The sequence below is a fragment of the Solanum lycopersicum genome, chromosome 10 (genome assembly GCF_036512215.1).
Source record: "Solanum lycopersicum chromosome 10, SLM_r2.1".
NCBI lineage: Eukaryota > Viridiplantae > Streptophyta > Magnoliopsida > Solanales > Solanaceae > Solanum > Solanum lycopersicum.
This window is the reverse complement of record NC_090809.1, coordinates 49,738,050-49,757,327: the sequence shown is the minus strand read 5'-3', so window position 1 is coordinate 49,757,327 and position 19,278 is coordinate 49,738,050. Positions and strand designations below refer to the sequence as shown.

The window sequence follows — 19,278 nt, the reverse complement described above, 5'->3', positions numbered from 1 at the left end:
GGCTAATTGATAAAACACGATTTATGAAATGATTTTAGTAAATGATACTTATGAGAAGACGATATCGCGACTATTTATATACGTTAAGTTTTTTTATCAAGTCGCACATAACAAAATTTTTTAGTAAGTGAAATGAATTTTATAATTTATCAACTTGTAGATAGAAATTTTTTTGTGTAAAAAGCAAATCAAACTTTCCATTTGCATTAAAAAAAATAAACCTTAAATGTAACCATAATTAAAAAAATGTTAATATAAAAGTAATCTAAAAACCATAACAGGAAAATATATTAATATAAAATTAAAGTTAACATTTAATGGTAACAGAAAAATATGTCAAGATAAAACTAAATCTGAAATTTAACCATAATAGGAAAATAAGTTAATATTCATCTAATTCTAAAGTTTAACCAAAATAGGAAAATATGTTAATAATTAAACCAAATCTAAAGTTAAACCATAATATGAAAATATATAATATAAAATTAAATCTAAAGTTTAACCATAATGGGAAAATATGTTAACATAAAGCTAAATCTAAAGCTTAACCATAGTAAAAAAAATATGTGCATATAAAACTAAATCTGAAATTTAACCATAATAGGAAAATAAGTTAGTATAGATCTAATTCTAAAGTTTAACCATAACAGGAAAATATGTTAATAATTAAAACAAATCTAAAGTTAAACCATAATATGAAAATATATTAATATAAAATCAAATCTAAAGTTTAACCATAATGGAAAAATATGTTAATACAAAACTAAATCTAAAGATTAACCATAATAAGAAAATATGTTCATATAAAACTAAATCTAAAATTGAACTATAATAGGAAGATATGTCAATATATAACCAAATCTAAAGTTTAACCATAATAGGAAAATATATTATTACAAAACAAAATCTAATGTTTAACATAATAGGAAAATATATTAATATAAAACTAAATCTAAAGTTTAACCATAACAGGAAAATATATTAATATAAAAGTGAATCTAAAGTTTAATCATAACAGTAATAAATAAATTTTGAATTGCGTGTTATTTTAAATAAGGTTTGACGTTGTCTCTATTGTTTCAACTATCGTATTATCTTGCATATTTATTCGTATGATCATTTAAATTTTATGAATATTTAAAATCGGAAAAAGTGTAATAGTGATAGTATCATTTTGTTGACGAATATTTGTTTATGCATTTTAGCTCATATGTTGAAATATTAGTTTATTTTTGAATTAATTATTTTATTTTGTTAACCTTAAGAAGCTTGTTAATTTTGGTTAATTCTTCTTATTTAATCAAATTGACCGTCTACAATTTTATTTTGACTAAAATGATAGCATTTAAGCTAAAAGACTAAATTTGGGCCTCTCTTAGATTTTCCGCAGCCCAAATCTCTATCCCCAGCCCAATTCCCTCACAATCAAACTAAAATATAAAAATCCGGCTCACATTCATTTTATTTCCTTCTTCCAGCCCAACCCTTTTACTCCCATTCAGCTAAACCCAACAGCGCAACCCGACCCATCTGCCTTATCCCTCTTCTTCTTCTTCTTCTTCTTCTTCTTCTTCTTCTTCTTCTTCTTCTTCTGTTTTAACTTTGAGAAACGCGTGACGAGACAGCTATTCACACCATCTTTGAGACATTTTTCTAGACGACAACGTCAACGGCTATGCGAGAGAGATGCTCTAGATGATGTTGATACACGGCGTCAACGTGAAAGATGCTATTGTCCCTCTCTCTTCGTTCCGTCTTCTGGCTCAACTTTGGGCGAATGTGTCACGACCCAAAACGCGTCGTGAGTTGAAGACGACGGCACGTTTGCTGCACTCCACAAATAACAAGAAAGAAACATACAAGTAGGGGTCAGTACAAAACACGGGTACTGAGTAGATATCATCGGCCAATTCAAAATAGAAAACAGTATATATCAGATCATATCATAAATCAACTACAATACTCAATCTGTAGCAACAACATGTACAAGAATCTTTGATAAATAACGTCAAGTACACTCATGAGGGCTCAAGCCTCCATATCATATCATTTGGGAAATAGGTTCTTTAAATCGAGTATATTAACATCTTTCAAAATTCATTATCTTTATTCCTCTCGTGTCGGTACGTGACACTCCGATCCTCATCATACTATCCTGGTGTCGGAACGTGACACTCCGATCCCCTAATACTATGTGTCGAAACGTGACACTCCGATCCCCTAATTCTATGTGTCGGTTCGTGACACCCGATCCCCTAATTCTACGTGTCGGTTCATGACACCCGATTCCCTAATTCTACGTGTCGGTTCGTGACACCCGATCTCCTAATCTCATTCTGTTAATTCATCTAGCCTTCTTTCATACTAAGGCATCATCAATCTCATTACTTTAGTTCATCAAGCCTTCCTTCATACTAAGGCATCATCATTAACAAAGAGGTTTTTCAAGATTTAGGATTCAATAGCCTCATTATGCTTATTTTATCAGAATTACATAATCACATTCATGCAAGCATACAATTAAGCATATAGAAGGGTTTACAACACTACCCAATACATATCATTCGCTATTAAGAGTTTACTATGAAAAGCATAAAAACCATAACCTACCTCCACCAAGGAATTTTGATCAAGCAAGCAATTTCCCAAAGCTTTGTTCTTCTTCTCGTTTCTCCTCTTTCTCGTTCGATCCTCTCTCTTTCTTTGTTCTTTCTAATTTTTTTCTTATTCAAACCCTCTTTCTTTTACCCTAATTATCATATAATTAAGTATAAAAGATGAGGAATTAACCCACTAATTAACTCAAGGTTACCTCTTTTAACCCCCAAGTAATTGAGTTATTAATATTAAACCACTAACTTTATAATTAAAGTAGGAATATTCCAAAACGTCTCTTAAAATATTTAAAGAAATCCGACTCAGCCTAGGATTACGCAACCTGTGACGGTCCGTCATGGCTGTGACGGTCCGTCATGGCTGTGACGGTCCGTCCTGCAGGTCCGTCGCAAAGTTCAGAGAGTTAGTTTCTGTGGAAGATGTGTGACGGTCCGTCGTACCCACGACGGTCCATCCTGCCATTCCGTTACGAAGTTCAGAGAGTCAATTTCAGTACCCAAATTTCAGAATTCTAAGTGTTTTGGAACGAGACCCCCACGACGGTCCGTCGTGCCCATGACGGTTTGTCGTGGGATCCGTCGACTTAGCTAATTTTTTTCAGAAATAAAATCTGCTGCTCAAAACGACTAATCCACAGGTCATTACAATAGATACCAATTTACCCATCGTTCGTCCCCGAACGATCACAAGAAGAAAAACCAGGGAGAAAAGGAGTACTTGAATCTGTAAACAGGTGTGGGTATCTTTCTTGCATATTAGCCTCTTTCTCCCAAGTGGATTCTTCAACCGGCCGATTCTTCCATTAAACTTTGATAGATGCAATTTCCCTTGACCTCAACTTGCGAACTTCTCTATCTAAAATAGCAACAGGCTCCTCCTCATAAGACAAATTCTCATCAAGCAAAACTGAATCCCAACGAATAATATAGTTTCCATCCCCATGGTATCTTTTCAACATAGACATATGGAATACCGGATGCACCCCTGACAGTCCTGGGGGCAAGGCTAATTCATAAGCCACCTCCCCTACTCGCTTAAGTACTTCAAATGGTCCAATATACCTTGGGCTTAGCTTACCTCTTTTACTAAACCGCATCACCCCTTTCATGGGCGAAACCTTCAGCAAGACTTGCTCACCCTCCATAAACTCCATGTCTCTAACCTTTCGATCCGCATATTCTTTCTGCCTGTTTTGAGCCACTAAAAGCTTTTCTTGAATAGATTTCACTTTTTCCAATGAATCCCTCAAAAGGTCTGTACCCCAAGGTCTAACCTCAAATGCATCAAACCAACCAATGGGAGATCTACATCTCCTCCCATACAATGCTTCGAATGGAGCCATATCAATACTTGAGTGATAGCTATTGTTGTATGAGAACTCTGCTAAGGGTAAGAAGTTATCCCAATGACCACCAAAGTCTATCACACATGCACGAAATATATCCTCCAACACTTGAATCGTTCGCTCAGATTGACCATCGGTCTGAGGATGGAACGCAGTACTAAGGTCCAACCTAGTACCCAATTCTGCATGCAATGTTTTCCAAAACTTAGAGGTAAACTGCGTACCTCTATCTGATATGACGGAGAGTGGAACCCCATGCAATCGAACAACTTCCGAGATGTAAAGTTTGGCTAACTTCTCTACATTGTAAGTCACCTTGACCGGAATGAAGTGAGTAGACTTAGTTAACCTATCAACATTCACCCAAATGGAGTCATACTTACTCATTGTCTTTGGAAGACCAACCACGAAGTCCATTGCAATTCTCTCCCACTTCCATTCAGGAATGGGCATTCTCTGAAGTATTCCTCCAGGCCTCTGGTGTTCATACTTTACTTGCTGACAATTTGGACATTTGGCAACAAACTCCACAATGTCACGCTTCATTCTACTCCACCAAAAATGTTGCTTTAGGTCACGATACATCTTGGTTTCACCAGGATGTATAGAGTACCTTGAACTATGAGTCTCTGTCAGAATAGTGTTGATCAAATCTTCAACGTGGGGTACACATACCCTTCCCTTGATTCTCAAAACACCTCCCTCATCAATTGTTGCTTCTCTAGCCTCTCCTTGCAACACTTTATCTCGGATTCGGCTTAGTTTCTCATCATCAAACTGTTTTCCCTTGATCTTGTCAAGAAAAGAAGATCTCGCCTCCATACTGGCCAAAAATCCTCCCTTCTCATTTACTTCTAACCTCATAAAGTCGTTAGCCAGAGTCTGAACCTCTGTAGCCAATGGACGTCTAGAAACTTGCAAGTGGGCTAGACTTCCCATGCTCCCTGTCTTTCTACTTAAGGCATCTGCCACAACATTAGCCTTTCCCGGATGATACAAGATAATGATATCGTAGTCCTTCAGTAGTTCCATCCATCTCCTCTGTCTCAAATTCAAATATTTTTTAGTAAAGTCATACTGTAGGCTACGATGATCCGTGTACGCTTCACACTTAACCCCATATATATAGTGTCTCCATTGCTTTAAGGCAAACACTACCGCAGCCAATTCCAAATCATGGGTCGGATAATTACGTTCTTGCACCTTTAATTGCCTCGAAGCATAAGCAATTACATTCTTTTCTTGCATTAGCACTGCACCCAAACCCGAATAGGATGCATCACAATAGACAATGAAATTGTTACCTTCCACTGGCAGGGTAAGGAGTGGTGCAGTAGTCAACAAGGTCTTGAGTTTCTGAAAGCTTTCCTCACATTCGTCCGACCATACAAATGGAACATTCTGCTTAGTCAAGTTCGTCAATTGGGAAGCAATGGAAGAGAATCCCTAGACAAATCGACGGTAATAGCTAGCTAAACCAACAAAGCTCCTTATTTCTGACACATTAGTAGGTCTTACCCAATTCTTCACTGTCTCAATCTTAGAAGGATCCACCATCACCCCATCCTTAGAAACCACATGCCCCAAGAAGGACACTGCATCTAGCCAAAACTCACACTTGGAGAATTTGGCATAAAGCGTTTTCTCCCTCAACATTTCTAATACAATTCTCAAGTGCTCCTTATGTTCCTTCTTGCTCTTTGAGTATACTAATATATCATCAATAAATACGATCACAAAGAGATCCAAATATGGCTTAAAAATCCCGTTCATCAAGCTCATGAAAGCAACAGGGGCATTCGTAAGACCAAAAGACATCACTACAAATTCGTAATGCCCATACCTGGTCCGAAAAGCAGTCTTTGGCACATCCGTTGTCCGTATTTTCAATTGATGATAACCGGACCTCAAGTCAATCTTAGAGAAGACACAAGCACCTTGTAACTGATCGAACAAGTCATCAATGCGAGGAATGGGATACTTGTTCTTAATAGTTACCTTGTTCAACTGCCGGTAGTCTATGCACATCCGAAAACTCCCATCCTTCTTCTTCACAAATAACACCGGAGCACCCCAAGGAGATGTACTTGGTCTAATGAAGCCTTTGCTCAACAACTCTTGAAGTTGGGCCTTTAACTCTCTCAACTCCGCGGGAGCCATTCTATAAGGGGGGTATAGAAATGGGGCGAGTACGCGGTTTAAGATCAATGCATAAGTTAATATCTCTATCCGGTGGCATACCCGGAAGGTCTACGGGAAACACATCTAAAAACTCATGAACTATCGAAACCGACTCAATTGGAGGTACTTGGGTAGTATCATCCCTGAGATGTGCCAAGAACGCTAAATAACCCTTACTAACCATTTTCTTAGCGCGAAGAAAGGAGATGATACAGACCGGATTGGAAGTGTAGTCACCCTCCCATACTAACGGATCTGTCCCAGGCTTGGCTAACGTCACAGTTTTAGCATTACAATCCAAGATCGCAAAATTTGGAGAAAGCCAAGTCATACCCCGAATTACATCAAAATCAACCATTTCTAAGATAACCAAGTCTACATAAGTGTTGCTCCCTACAAAAGGCACCAAACAAGACCTATACACTTTTTCAACTATCACAGACTCACCCACCGGAGTAGAAACACGAATAGGCATGTCAAGCAATTCACAATGTAAATTAAGAACATTATCAAGTGAGGAAGATACATAAGAAAATGTGGATCCAGTATCAAAAAATATAGAAGCCATGCAATCACAAACCAAAAGATTACCTGTGATGACAGCATCAGATGTCTCCGCTTCAGATCTCCCAGGGAAAACATAACAATGGGCCCTATCACCTGTCTGCCCGTTGCCCCTACCATGTTGTGCTGTAGTGGCTCCAGTTTGCCCGTTACCTCGGCCGTTTTGGTGACTACCATTACCTCGGCCACCATGTTCTCCAGAATAATGGCCTCTACCTTGACCACCTCTACCTCTAGCTATTGGGGGTCTATAACTCTGTTTTGGACAATTCCTCCTAATATGTCCAGTCTTCCCACATCCATAACACTCCTTGGAGTCAAGCATAGGTCTCTCAGAGATGTTGACCGGTCTGAGGTGGACCCCCAACTACAGTCTGTAGTGAAGACTGAAATTGGTTGGACTGAGTAACCTCCTGAACCCTGTCCTCTAGAGTAAGAACCATTAAACTCACATCCCTTTCGAAACCTTTTTGATGTCGTTTCCATGGTGAAGTCATCTGGTTTCACTCCCTCTACCTCTATCACAAAGTCTACCACTTCTTGAAAAGATTTCGCTGTAGCCGCTACCTGTAAGGCTGAAATTCGCAATTCTGACCTCAACCCCTTCACAAAACGGCGAATCCACTCTTGTGGACTAAAACATAGTTGGGTGGCATACCGGGATAATGCATGAAACTTAGCCTCATATGCAGTAACCGACATCCTACCTTGTTCTAGGCTCAATAACTCATCTCTTTTCCTATCCCTCAAGTGCGGGGTATATACTTCTCCATAAACAATCTAGAGAATGATACCCAAGTCATAGGTGGTGCCTCTGTTGGTTGACACTCAACATGTGACCGCCACCACATTTTGGCGTTCCCTTGAAACTGATAAGTCACAAACTCAACACCAAACCGTTCTACTATACCCATCTTGTGTAGTAGCTCATGACAGTCAATCAGAAAATCGTAGGCATCCTCAGATTCAGCACCCTTGAAGACTGGAGGTTTCAATTTCAAGAACATACTGAAAAGTTCATGCTGATCATTTATCATTATCGGCCCTGTAGTCAGACGAGGAAACGTGCCTATTTCCAATGAGGCATCCATGCGGGGAGCCATAGTAGCCGCATGTTGTACCTCCGGAACCTGAGGTGCTGGTGCAGAAAACACTGGAGGTGTCTGGCCTTGATCAGATAACCCGCTAAGATAAGCAAGAACCTGATTGATCATCTCTGGGGTAGGTTGGGGTGGCAATTTCTCATTCTGCACTTGTTTATTTTCCCCATCCTCCCCTTCTCTTATTACTTCTTCAGTCGGTGGAGGAGTCACCGCCCTAGTACAAGATGGGCCAGGCGTTCATCCTCTTCCTCTAGAGGACGTCCTCCCGCGACCTCTACCGCGGCCTCTTGCCACTGCTCCTCTTTGAGCTACAGTCTCAGTGGCTGGATCAGATGCATCTTGTCTTGCCGATGTTGATGTTGGCGCGGTTGTTGCTCTAGTTCTAACCATCTGCGAAATAGAGTGAAGATGGTCAGATACCAATTTGTATCACCTAGATACCAATTGGATCCAAGTAATAGCACGAAAGAAAGAAAGAACGAAAGAATGGAATTTTCCTAAAGCCTTATAGCCTCTCAAAGAAAAGTAAAGGCGTCCCTCTACTGTTCCTTAAGACTCTACTAGACTCGTTCTTGTGTGATGATACCAACGAACCTAATGCTCTGATACCAAGTTTGTCACGACCCAAAACGCGTCGTGAGTTGAAGACGACGGCACGTTTGCTGCACTCCACAAATAACAAGAAAGAAATATACAAGTAGGGGTCAGTACAAAACACGGGTACTGAGTAGATATCATCGGCAAACTCAAAATAGAAAACAGTATATATCAGATCATATCATAAATCAACTACAATACTCAATCTGTAGCAACAACATGTACAAGAATCTTTGATAAATAACGTCAAGTACACTCATGAGGGCTCAAGCCTCCATATCATATCATTTAGGAAATAGGTTCTTTAAATCGAGTATATTAACATCTTTCAAGATTCATTATCTTTATTCCTCTCGTGTCGGTACGTGACACTCCGATCCTCATCATACTATCCTGGAGTCGGATTGTGACACTTCGATCCCCTAATACTATGTGTCGGAACGTGACACTCCGATCTCCTAATTCTACATGACGGTTCGTGACACCCGATCCCCTAATTCTACGTGTCGGTTCGTGACACCCGATCCCCTAATTCTACGTGTCGGTTCATGACACCCGATCCCCTAATTCTACGTGTCGGTTTGTGACACCCGATCCCCTAATCTCATTCTGTTAATTCATCTAGCCTTCTTTCATACTAAGGCATCATCAATCTCATTACTTTAGTTCATCAAGCCTTCCTTCATACTAAGGCATCATCATTAACAAAGAGGTTTTTCAAGATTTAGGATTCAATAGCCTCATCATGCTTATTTTATCATAATTACATAATCACATTCATGCAAGCATACAATTAAGCATATAGAAGGGTTTACAACACTACCCAATACATATCATTCGCTATTAAGAGTTTACTATGAAAAGCATAAAAACCATAACCTACCTCCACCGAAGAATTTTGATCAAGCAAGCAATTTCCCAAAGCTTTGTTCTTCTTCTCGTTTCTCCTCTTTCTCGTTCGATCCTCTCTCTCTCTTTGTTCTTTCTATTTTTTTTCTTATTCAAACCCTTTTTTTACCCTAATTATCATATAATTAAGTATAAAAGATGAGGAATTAACCCACTAATTAACTCAAGGTTACCTCTTTTAACCCCCAAGTAATTGAGTTATTAATATTAAACCACTAACTTTATAATTAAAGCAGGAATAGTCCAAAACGTCCCTTAAAACATTTAAGGAAATCCGACTCAGCCTAGGATTACGCAACCTATGACGGTCCGTCATGGCTGTGACGGTCCGTCCTACAGGTCCATCGCAAAGTTCAGAGAGTTAGTTTCTGTGGAAGATGTGTGACAGTCCGCCGTGCCCACGACGGTCCGTCCTGCCATTCCGTTACGAAGTTCAGAGAGTCGATTTCAGTACCCAAATTTCAAAATTCTAAGTGTTTTGGAACGAGACCCCCACGACGGTCCGTCGTGCCCATGACGGTTCGTCGTGGGATCCATCGACTTAGCCAATTTTTCCAGAAATAAAATCTACTGCTCAGAACGACTAACCCACAGGTCGTTACAGAATCTCTGCATATTTTAAACGTTTTCAGCAAGAAATGCATCCTTCGCAGATAAGGTGGAGTGATCTCTGAAATTTGTTGTCCTTCGCTCGAGATAGGACGAATCTCGTCCATTTTCGTTGGGAAATTGTACACAGTTCCTACAGAATTCAGATTTACTGTATGATTTTGAATTAATGTTGCGGGCCTCAAGGCTGTTCAAATTCGAGCCCTGCAGAGTTTTTCCGTTGTAATCATTTTTATGAAATGTGGGGGGGGGGGCTGAATCTGAGGAAGTTTTATTTGAAGTGGTTTATCGTGTTGTTTGACAGTTGTGCAATGCAATACAAATTTTATCCCTTTATTTGGTTACTATTTGTATTGGAATTTCATGTCATTCTTTCCATTTAGATGAAATAGTTTCTCTATATTAATAAAAAAAAATTCTAAAGACCCTTTATCCTTTTAGCATGCCGTCAATTTTTTGTCTAATTAAGTGAGCTCAATTTTCTTTGCGTTTATTCACTGTTAGACTAATATCTAGCGTTTATTCACTGTTAGACTAATATCTTGCTATCATGTTAAATTATTTTCTTTCGTATTCCAATAGAATCTGGCATGGTATTTGACTCGATACTGTAAATATATGCATATTTTATTTTAACTTAAAAAAGGTTTTTTTCGTGTATTCCATGGTTTTAATATTTGTGTGTTCTCATTTCGCTGTAATCTCCATGCTTGGTTTTGTTAGTAATTTATAGCGACACTGTTACAGAGCTTCAAATTTAGTTTGTATTTACTTTCCAGGTGAATTGTCTCTCGTTAGTAAACCCCATTGCAGTTATATAATGTTTTTTTTGTTTTATCCTAATTTTTTCTATTATCAAGTGCTTAGTTCATATATATTCTCTTAATTTGAATTAGTGTGTCTAAAGATGTGTCATTTCTATCCTAAGCCAATTATGCTTGCTTGTTTTCCCTCCCCCTACTAAGTGGGGTTTTGACCCCTTAGTTATTCCTTGATATTGTCATATTACTTTTCGGCTTGCTGTGATAACATTTATTCTCGAGTATGGTGATGTGTTCTCTATTGAAAGGGTAATATTGTTCCAGCTTATCCAAGATGTGAAAAATTGGAATTTTCCATCTGGCATCATTTGAAGTGCATGAATTATGTGACACCCAGAATTGATGTTGATTGTAATTTTTTTTGTGGTATTCTATTATTGTAATGAATTTCCCTTTTATTGAATTATTGCGAAGATTAATTATATACTTTATCTATTTTATTGCATGGGAAATTCGTTTGAGTTCACCTTGAGCTCCCCTCGCTTGAACCTCGTGAGAGTCATTAAGACTCGATTTCCTTCTTCGAGTCAACCAATCATGAATGACGGACAGATCCGAAAAGGAAAAAATTTCGGAAGCAACTAAGAAAGCCGAAGGAGTTTGACTAGAAGACCCCCTTTTATTTTATGCATTTTTGTATTTTGTTTATTTTCGGGCATAAGCCTTTTTCTTTTTCCTATTTTTATATTTATTCTTGAATTATTATTTGCTTTGTTTAGGAAAGGTACGAAAGAAAAGTGGGTTGAAAACTCAAAAAGTCAAACGGGTCAAAATCCAAAAATAGGAGGGTCCAAATACCGGTCCAGGCAGACATATAACCCGGGTTGGACCCAATCTCTTCCTCCCTCTCTCTCTCCCTATATCCCTCCCTTTGTTTTATTGTCTAATTGCTTATATCTATGTGCTATTAGTTTAAAGTTTAAAAAATTCAATCCCCGTAGAATGTCGTAATGTTTTAGGAAATAACAAATTTTGGCAAGCTAGATACTTTTACTTTAAAAAATTAAGTTTTATTTCCCAAGCAATTCTAAATAATTTTATTTTAAATAATTTTTGGCTAGATAGTTAGTTGTCGGAAAACCATACTTAACGGGTATTTTAGGTGTTTTAAACACCTTCCTAAAATACAATATGAATGCCTGAACCCCTTTCGTGTTTTCAAATGATATTTATTTGTTTAAGTCTTTTGAAAATAAAGGTTTTCTTAATTTTTCTCAAAAATTAAGTGGCGACTCCTAAAAAATCAAAAACTTATAAAACAAAAAATATTTTCTTCTTCTTAGATTAAAGCAGAAATGATGACTCTGCTGGGGAATAGGAGGATTCTAGCCTTAAAACTAACGTTCTTTGGCTATTTGCGATAAATTATTTACTTGTTTAGTTTACCTTAGTTTTAAATTTTTTGCATTTCCATGACATTCTTCTGCCAAACGGAAAGTAGTATGCATAAGGAAACGGAAGTTACGTGGCTTTCCACGGCTTCTTTTAGAAATACACAAAGAATTCATTTAGAAATATCAAAAAAATAGTTGAAATGCGGTCATCCGACGTTGTTTGGTAGCTTCACCTCGATGTTTGTTAGACTCGAGTAACCGTCAATTTGAAAACTATTCTAGTAAGACTAGGTTATAGCAAAACCAAAACAAAAAATTAAGCATGAGCCTAAGACGGCTTAATACCCAAAATATATTAAGTCCATTTAGTAGAAAACCGCCAAAATTGTGTCTATGGTCTTCGACCTCACGATATATCATATTATTTGACATTTGAATGATGTACGTGTGAAAACCAATTTGGGGGTGGTAAAACCTAACTAAGTTTCTGTTTTGTAGATATAGATCATTTCCCAAAGTTTGATATGGTCATAGCAGCGCCACCTCAACTCATAATGTGGTATGACAATCTCGACGGAAATCATAGAAGAACCCTCAACAAATATGTGGGTGCGTTAATAGAATTAATCAATATGAACGGTTGGCCAGAACTAATTGAGGTCCTTACGGGATATTGGGATAGCCAAAGAATGGTCTTTCAATTTGTCCTCTAGCATTTGCTATGGCCTTATTGGGAACAATGGTCTTCCCTCATGGTCCAAGTCTGAGTATCAATACCCGAGTTATAAAAATCATGCATACCTTGCTCAAAGGGTATGAAAACCAAGGGACAACAAAATACTACCCTATAGCTCCGGTCATCCTATCCGATATGTATCGAGCCGTGGGAAAATGTAGAGAGGGGCATCGATACTTCCAAGGATGCAATTTGCTCCTTTAGTGGTGGATCCTCAGCCATTTGGCGAAGGGTGCTGGGACTCGAGAGCTGCATACTCTTGACTACAAGAACACCCTTAAAGATTTGAACGACATGTTGTACTGGGCAAATATGGACAATCGAAGAACTAGGGGGAGATGGGCTCAAATTTTCTTCGAGTTGAGAGAAGAAGATCTCCAATAAATGCTTGATTGTTTCATCTCCAAAGAAGTTATCGTGGAGAGCCGCAAACAGGTTGTTCTTCCTCTACCAGGTATTCGGGGAATTCACCCTTATGCACTCTTTCGAGTCTTGCGACAATTAGAGAGGAGATAAACGGTACTAAAAGAAGCGTACTATGGCGCTTACGCATACGATATTGGAGATGATAGAGTGCACGAATCGACTGAAATGTTCAGAGAATGGAAAAGTGTCAAGCGTATGGATAAAGACACCATCGCCCCTAATCGATTTAATGCTGGATATGACAAGGGTTTAAAAGAATGGCTAAAGAGGGACATTAAAAACATCTCCTCTCAAATCCCGCGTAGCTTTCGCAGCGTGACGGACAGAGAAGTCAAAGCAATGGCCGAGCTACAAGAGGTAAAGAAAGAGGCCCAAGAGGTGTACACTAAGTTTGTCGAGAACCAAGATACTCTTGAGAGGGTGACTCAAGAAGTGGAAAGACTGAGGCGTGGTTATGATGATTTCGATACCTGGATCAAGGAGAAAATTGAGAGGATGTGATATGAAAGCTTGGAAGACAAAGGACGTCTGGGTGAAGGATTTTGCTAATGTTAAGATATATGTTTCAGCAATACAAGACTATGGGGAACAACGACGGAGCAGGATCATCTAGAGAGGCATAGTGGACTTCGCCCCTGCGTGGGTTTTTTATATGTATTTACGTTGTTCTTAGACCCTGAGTGGGCCTACCTTTATTACACTTTCAAATGGCCCCTGCATGGGTTTTTATATAATATCTTGTCCTTTATTTTCCCCTTTGTGAACAATGTTATTCACTAGTGAAATTTATTTTGGGGGAATTGTTTATTTGGTTTAAATTAACACATACATCTTTCAAATACACTAGGCCTACCCTTGGCACAAAAGGGTTCCCCTGTATGTTTTAGAACGGGATATGTGTGTTTAACTGCTTACTAGGTTTTGAATTGGGAAGAAATTCCCAAGGAAGTATTGAGCCTGTTTCGATCCTTGTTATGGGAGCCAAATATGGTTTGGGGTACATCCCCTCAGATGATGACATGAAGACGAAGAAGAGAAATGATAAAGCATCCACCTAAATGAAGCTCAGAGAGAAGGTCTGATTCATTTTGCTTACTGAATATATTGATGTGTTCGTTTGGAAAGTCGGTGACATGCAAGGGCTGAATACCGATGTAGTATCTCATAAAATGCCAATTAACCCGGGGTCGATCCAATGAAGCAAAAGGCTCAGAAGTTCAAGCCTGAACTAAGTTCAAAGATCAAAGAAGAGATCACCAAGCAAATAGAATCTCGATTGATGAAATTGACACAATACCTAACTTGGTTAGCCAATGTTGTTCCAGTTGCCAAGAAAGATGGGAAAATCAGGATTCGTGTCAACTATAGGGATCTCAACGAAGCTAGCCCGAAGGATAATTTTCCGTTGCCAAATATTCATATTTTGATTGATACCTGGCTAGGCATGAAATGCAGTCATTTGTGGATTGTTACGTAGGTTATCATGAGATTCAGATGGATGAGAAAATGTTGTCATATGCTTTATTGGTTTATCGAACGACCTCCAGAACATCGACTGGAGCTACTCCGTACTTGCTAGTGTATGGGACAGAAGCAGTCATACCCGCCGAAGTTGAAATACCATCCTTGAGAATTATCCAAGAAGCTGAGTTGAGTAATGCTGAATGGGTTGGCAAGCGGATTGATCAGTTGACCTTGATCGACGAGAAGAGAATGGTCGTCGTTTGTCATGGTCAAATATATCGACAGATAATGATTCGTGTTTTTCACAAGAGAGTAAGAGCTAGAATTTTTGAAGTTAGTAAGTTGGTTCTTAAGCGCATTTTCCCTCATCAAGACGAATACAAAGAAAAATTTGCATCAAATTGGCAAGGACCCTAAATGGTTCGCAAGGTATTATCCGAAGGTGCTTTGGTCTTGTCGGAGATGGATGACACCGTATGGCCGAAACCAATCAACTCGGATGCTGTAAAGAGATACTACGTGTGAAGCTTTGGTTTGCATTTTTGTTTTTTGCTTGTAATCATTCTATTTGTTGTATTTGTTTTGCTTAAATTTTTATCCCTTTGTAATGAACTACGTCTGACCTGAATTGTCAAGAATGAGATACGTAAGAGGCCTGTGTCGGCCTCGGTCACCCATTTATCCCTTTTAATATTTCTTTGTGTTTGAACTACGTTCGACCTGAATTCTCAAGAATGACATACGTAGGCGGCCTGTGTCGGCCTCGGTCGGTTTCTTTGTAATTTTCTTATTTTTTCAACCTTTGAGGGGGGAACTACGTTTGACCTGATTCATGCCTTAAGGAATATGTAGGCGCCACAAGGGTTTGGTCATATCTTCTGTAAGATTTCTATTCCTCTTTACAATATAAACTAGGACAGAATTTTTAAGAGGAACTCAAAAATTCTCGAGAAAAAGGTTCTACCTCAACAAGTCAAAGACTGAAGATACTTCAAAATTTGCAACTTGGACAGAATTTTCAAGAGGATCTCGAAAATTCCATGATTTACTACCGACAGTTGAAGGTAACCAAAACATTATCTGGGACTACATTTTGAGGATGACCTCAAAATTTCAACTGGTTTATCGACAGTTTGTAGTGACTCCGAATACTCCCCAGCAAATAATCAAATATACCTCCAAGCATCAGGCTCAGAAGTTCACTAAGTCTGACGTGACATGACACTTGGCAGTGATCTTTTCCAAAATACTACTTTGCAAAAATATATTTTTCTTAGAATTTTCCTTTTATGTTCCATTTATTTTGACATAAAATATTTTGTTTTATCTATCAAGAGTTGGGAGATCGGGAAATCAACCGAAGGTAGCAGGACGAGGAGCAGACAACTGAAGGAATCGACAAATATCAGTCTATTTTAAAACTAACAATTTTTATGTGGATGCAGGTTAATAGCTTTGCTCTGAAATAAGTAAATTTTTCTGATGGATTAATATGGAGAAGTCAAAGGAGGAGAAAACTATCCCAGAATCAATAGTTTTCCTAGAAGCAAGAAGCATTATGTATCGCTTATGTCGGAGACTTGGGAATATGATTTGTTTATTTCATTCGATTTCCAACAACACTAAGTTTTCAAGGAATATCCAGTTGGATTCGAAGGAATCAAGCGAAAATCTCAAGGAAGACTTTACAGTTGCCGTAAAGGACATCATTTGCATCATAATGCCAGATATGATACTATACGTTACCCGGAGGGGTCACTTATTTTATTGACGATCAAGACAATACACTATCTAGAAAGTTGTTTTACAACTATTATTAATTGTGATGATATGATTATCCAGAATGCAACCAGAAGATCACTATGTTGCTCGTTCAAAACACTATCTTCATTTGGTTTCAAAAATGACATCGCGAGTCAATATTCATGCATCGCGGAAGATCATGCAACGTGAGTCAATATTCATGCATCACGAAAGATCATGCATCGCGAGTCAATACTCATGCATAGCGGAAGATCATGTATCGCGAGTCAATATCCATGCATCGCAGAAGATCATGCATTGCGAGTCAATATCCATGCATCGCGGAAGACCATGCATCGCGAGTCAATGTCCATGCATCATGAGAAATCATGCATCGTAAGTCAATATTCATGCATCGCGAATTCCAAGCGTCGCGACAAGATTTCATACCTCGTAGAAATTTATGCATTGCGAGAAGATTTCATACCTCATAGAAATTTATGCATCGCGAGAAGATTTTATTCCTCGCAGAATTTTATGCATCACGAGAAGATTCCATGCCTCGTTGAAATTTACGCATCGCGAGAGGATTTCATGCCTTGCAGAAATTTACGTATCGCGAGAAGATATTCATGCCCCACAAGAAGGCATGCACTACAAAAAATGGAAATCATGCATCCTAAGAGAAATATTTAGCCATCAGCACCAACTGCATTTTGTTATAAAAGCAAACATCAAGAAGAACATCGAAGATGACATCAAGAGAAGTATTAGCACCGCATCAACTTTCCTTTATGTTGACATTAAATGAAGAGTACATTGAAGATTACATTGCAAACATAAGACATAAGCTTTATTTGCTTTACGTCGAACCGATCAAGGTAACGTCAAATGAAGAAGGAGAACAACTAAGTTTCAACACGTCTTTGTTGAGAGCCTCCGAAAGGATGAATTCTCTAAAAATACAGGTGTGGACAACATCAAAAGGGATGCATCACAACGTGGAACTTTTCTCAGCAGCGAACTGGGACACAGTCCAAAGAGGAGTGTCAAACTCTTAGGAATTTCGGTGTCTGCCGGAAGAAAGTTTCCAATTTGAGTGACGAGGTGCCAAGAGTTTTCGAAATTATATCTGTGTAAGTTCTTACCTATAGGTGTCAATAGCTCCACATTCATGGCTAAGAGGTTACAAGCCTCCTTTTCATAATTGACTTATTTTGTCACTTGTCTAGAGCCAAAGGTTTATCTAGCATAATAGATTTCCTTTTCAAACGATCGAGTCGAACCACAAGCAGCCTGATTCTTAATATTTAAGGGATATGTAGGCGGGTTCAATGTTGAAAACTCAGCTGTGTTCTAACATTCACTCTCTAATCCCATTCTCGAGCATTTCGATCCCTTCATAATCCGGTGTCTAGATGAGTTTTAAATTCTTTAAAAATTGTTCGTTAACTCGAGAGTGTCGAACTACAAGTGCCTTGAATTCTCATATAGCCTGAGATATATAGGAAACCCTTTTCGGGGTACGGCCATAATCCCTAAAGTCCATACCAAAAATCTTTTGTCAAATATGAAGATGAGGTCGGTCAAAATTAGATTGGTCAATTTCATTTTCCTCAGATTTCTTGCATCAACCCAAGTAAAAGGAGGGACAATTGTTGACACCCAAATTTTGACCCGCCTCGATGGTAATTAACTAGCAAGCTTCTCGAGTTTAAATAATTTAAAAAATAATTAAATTTATGAATTTATATATATATATATATATATATATATATATATATATATATATATATATATATATATAATGAAAACAACATTAATAAATAAATTTTGAATTGTGAGTTATTTTAAATAAGGTTTGACATTGTCTCTATTGTTTCAACTATCGTATTATCTTGCATATTTATTCGTATGATCATTTAAATTTTACGAATATTTAAAATCGGAAAAAGTATAATAGTGATAGTATCATTTTGTTGACGAATATTTGTTTAAGCATTTTAGCTCATATAAACAAAGTATAATTCACTCTCTTGAGAAAGCTAGAGGATTAAGTAATATCAACAAGTCCAAACAATGGAAAAAAGTAGCCTAAACAATTTTAGTTGAACAAGATATGTTGCACCAACCTGCAAAGACAAAGGTACTTAATAGCATAGTGAGGATAATGGTACAACCAATATGCAACAAGCAGCATTATGGTTTTAAAAAATGGAGTAACTGAGGCTCTATTAAATTTTGGGGACAACATTTGTATTTTATGTTTTTTTATATAGTTATTTATAAAGAAATTAGATAAATTTCATGTTCTATGCAACAATCTTCTGATTATTAATTGCGCATTCAACTTTTAATACTAATTCATTGGGCTCGTGTAGAGCATGAACAACTTTCCACTAGTATTATAGATATAGAACATGATATAACAAGTCAATTGATAAATTATTTTTTAAAAAAAAGTTATAATCCTAAACCAAATTACAAAAGAAGTTTGGTTCAATTAAATATTTTGATTTAATTATAATAATGCATATGATAAGGTTTGACAACATTTGAGTTGAATTTGAAAAATAATTTTTAAAATCTAAAATCGAAAAGAGATACGAATGTTTGTTTATTTAAATGAGAAAATAACATAAACAACTAGATCATATATTATTAATGAAAATGATAGCAACTTACATGATTGTAATATTATTAAAATAAAATAAAAGGCAAAACAAAAACTCCAACATCTCAATAATATAAATTTGAACTTTCTAGGACCCTAAACCTTAAACTTTGAACTCTATTCTTGAACTTGAATCCTGAATCTTGATTCTAACGC

The 19,278-nt window shown here is 37.6% G+C and overlaps 1 protein-coding gene across 1 annotated transcript; it reads left to right on the top strand.

The window, feature by feature from the left end:
- Positions 1–14,436: 14,436 nt before the first annotated feature.
- LOC101268438 (uncharacterized) lies at positions 14,437–15,122 on the top strand. The gene is made up of 2 exons (XM_004248851.1): positions 14,437–14,714; positions 14,789–15,122. The coding sequence occupies exons 1-2, from the start codon at positions 14,437–14,439 to the stop codon at positions 15,120–15,122; spliced, it is 612 nt and encodes a 203-aa protein (XP_004248899.1).
- Positions 15,123–19,278: the final 4,156 nt, after the last annotated feature.

Excerpts from the sequence above, each read along its gene's own strand:
- LOC101268438 (XM_004248851.1), top strand. The coding sequence starts at position 14,437 with ATGAAGCAAAAGGCTCAGAAGTTCAAGCCTGAACTAAGTTCAAAGATC. Across the intron at positions 14,715-14,788 it reads AGTCATTTGTGGATTGTTAC|AACATCGACTGGAGCTACTC; the intron begins GTAGGTTATCAT and ends AACGACCTCCAG.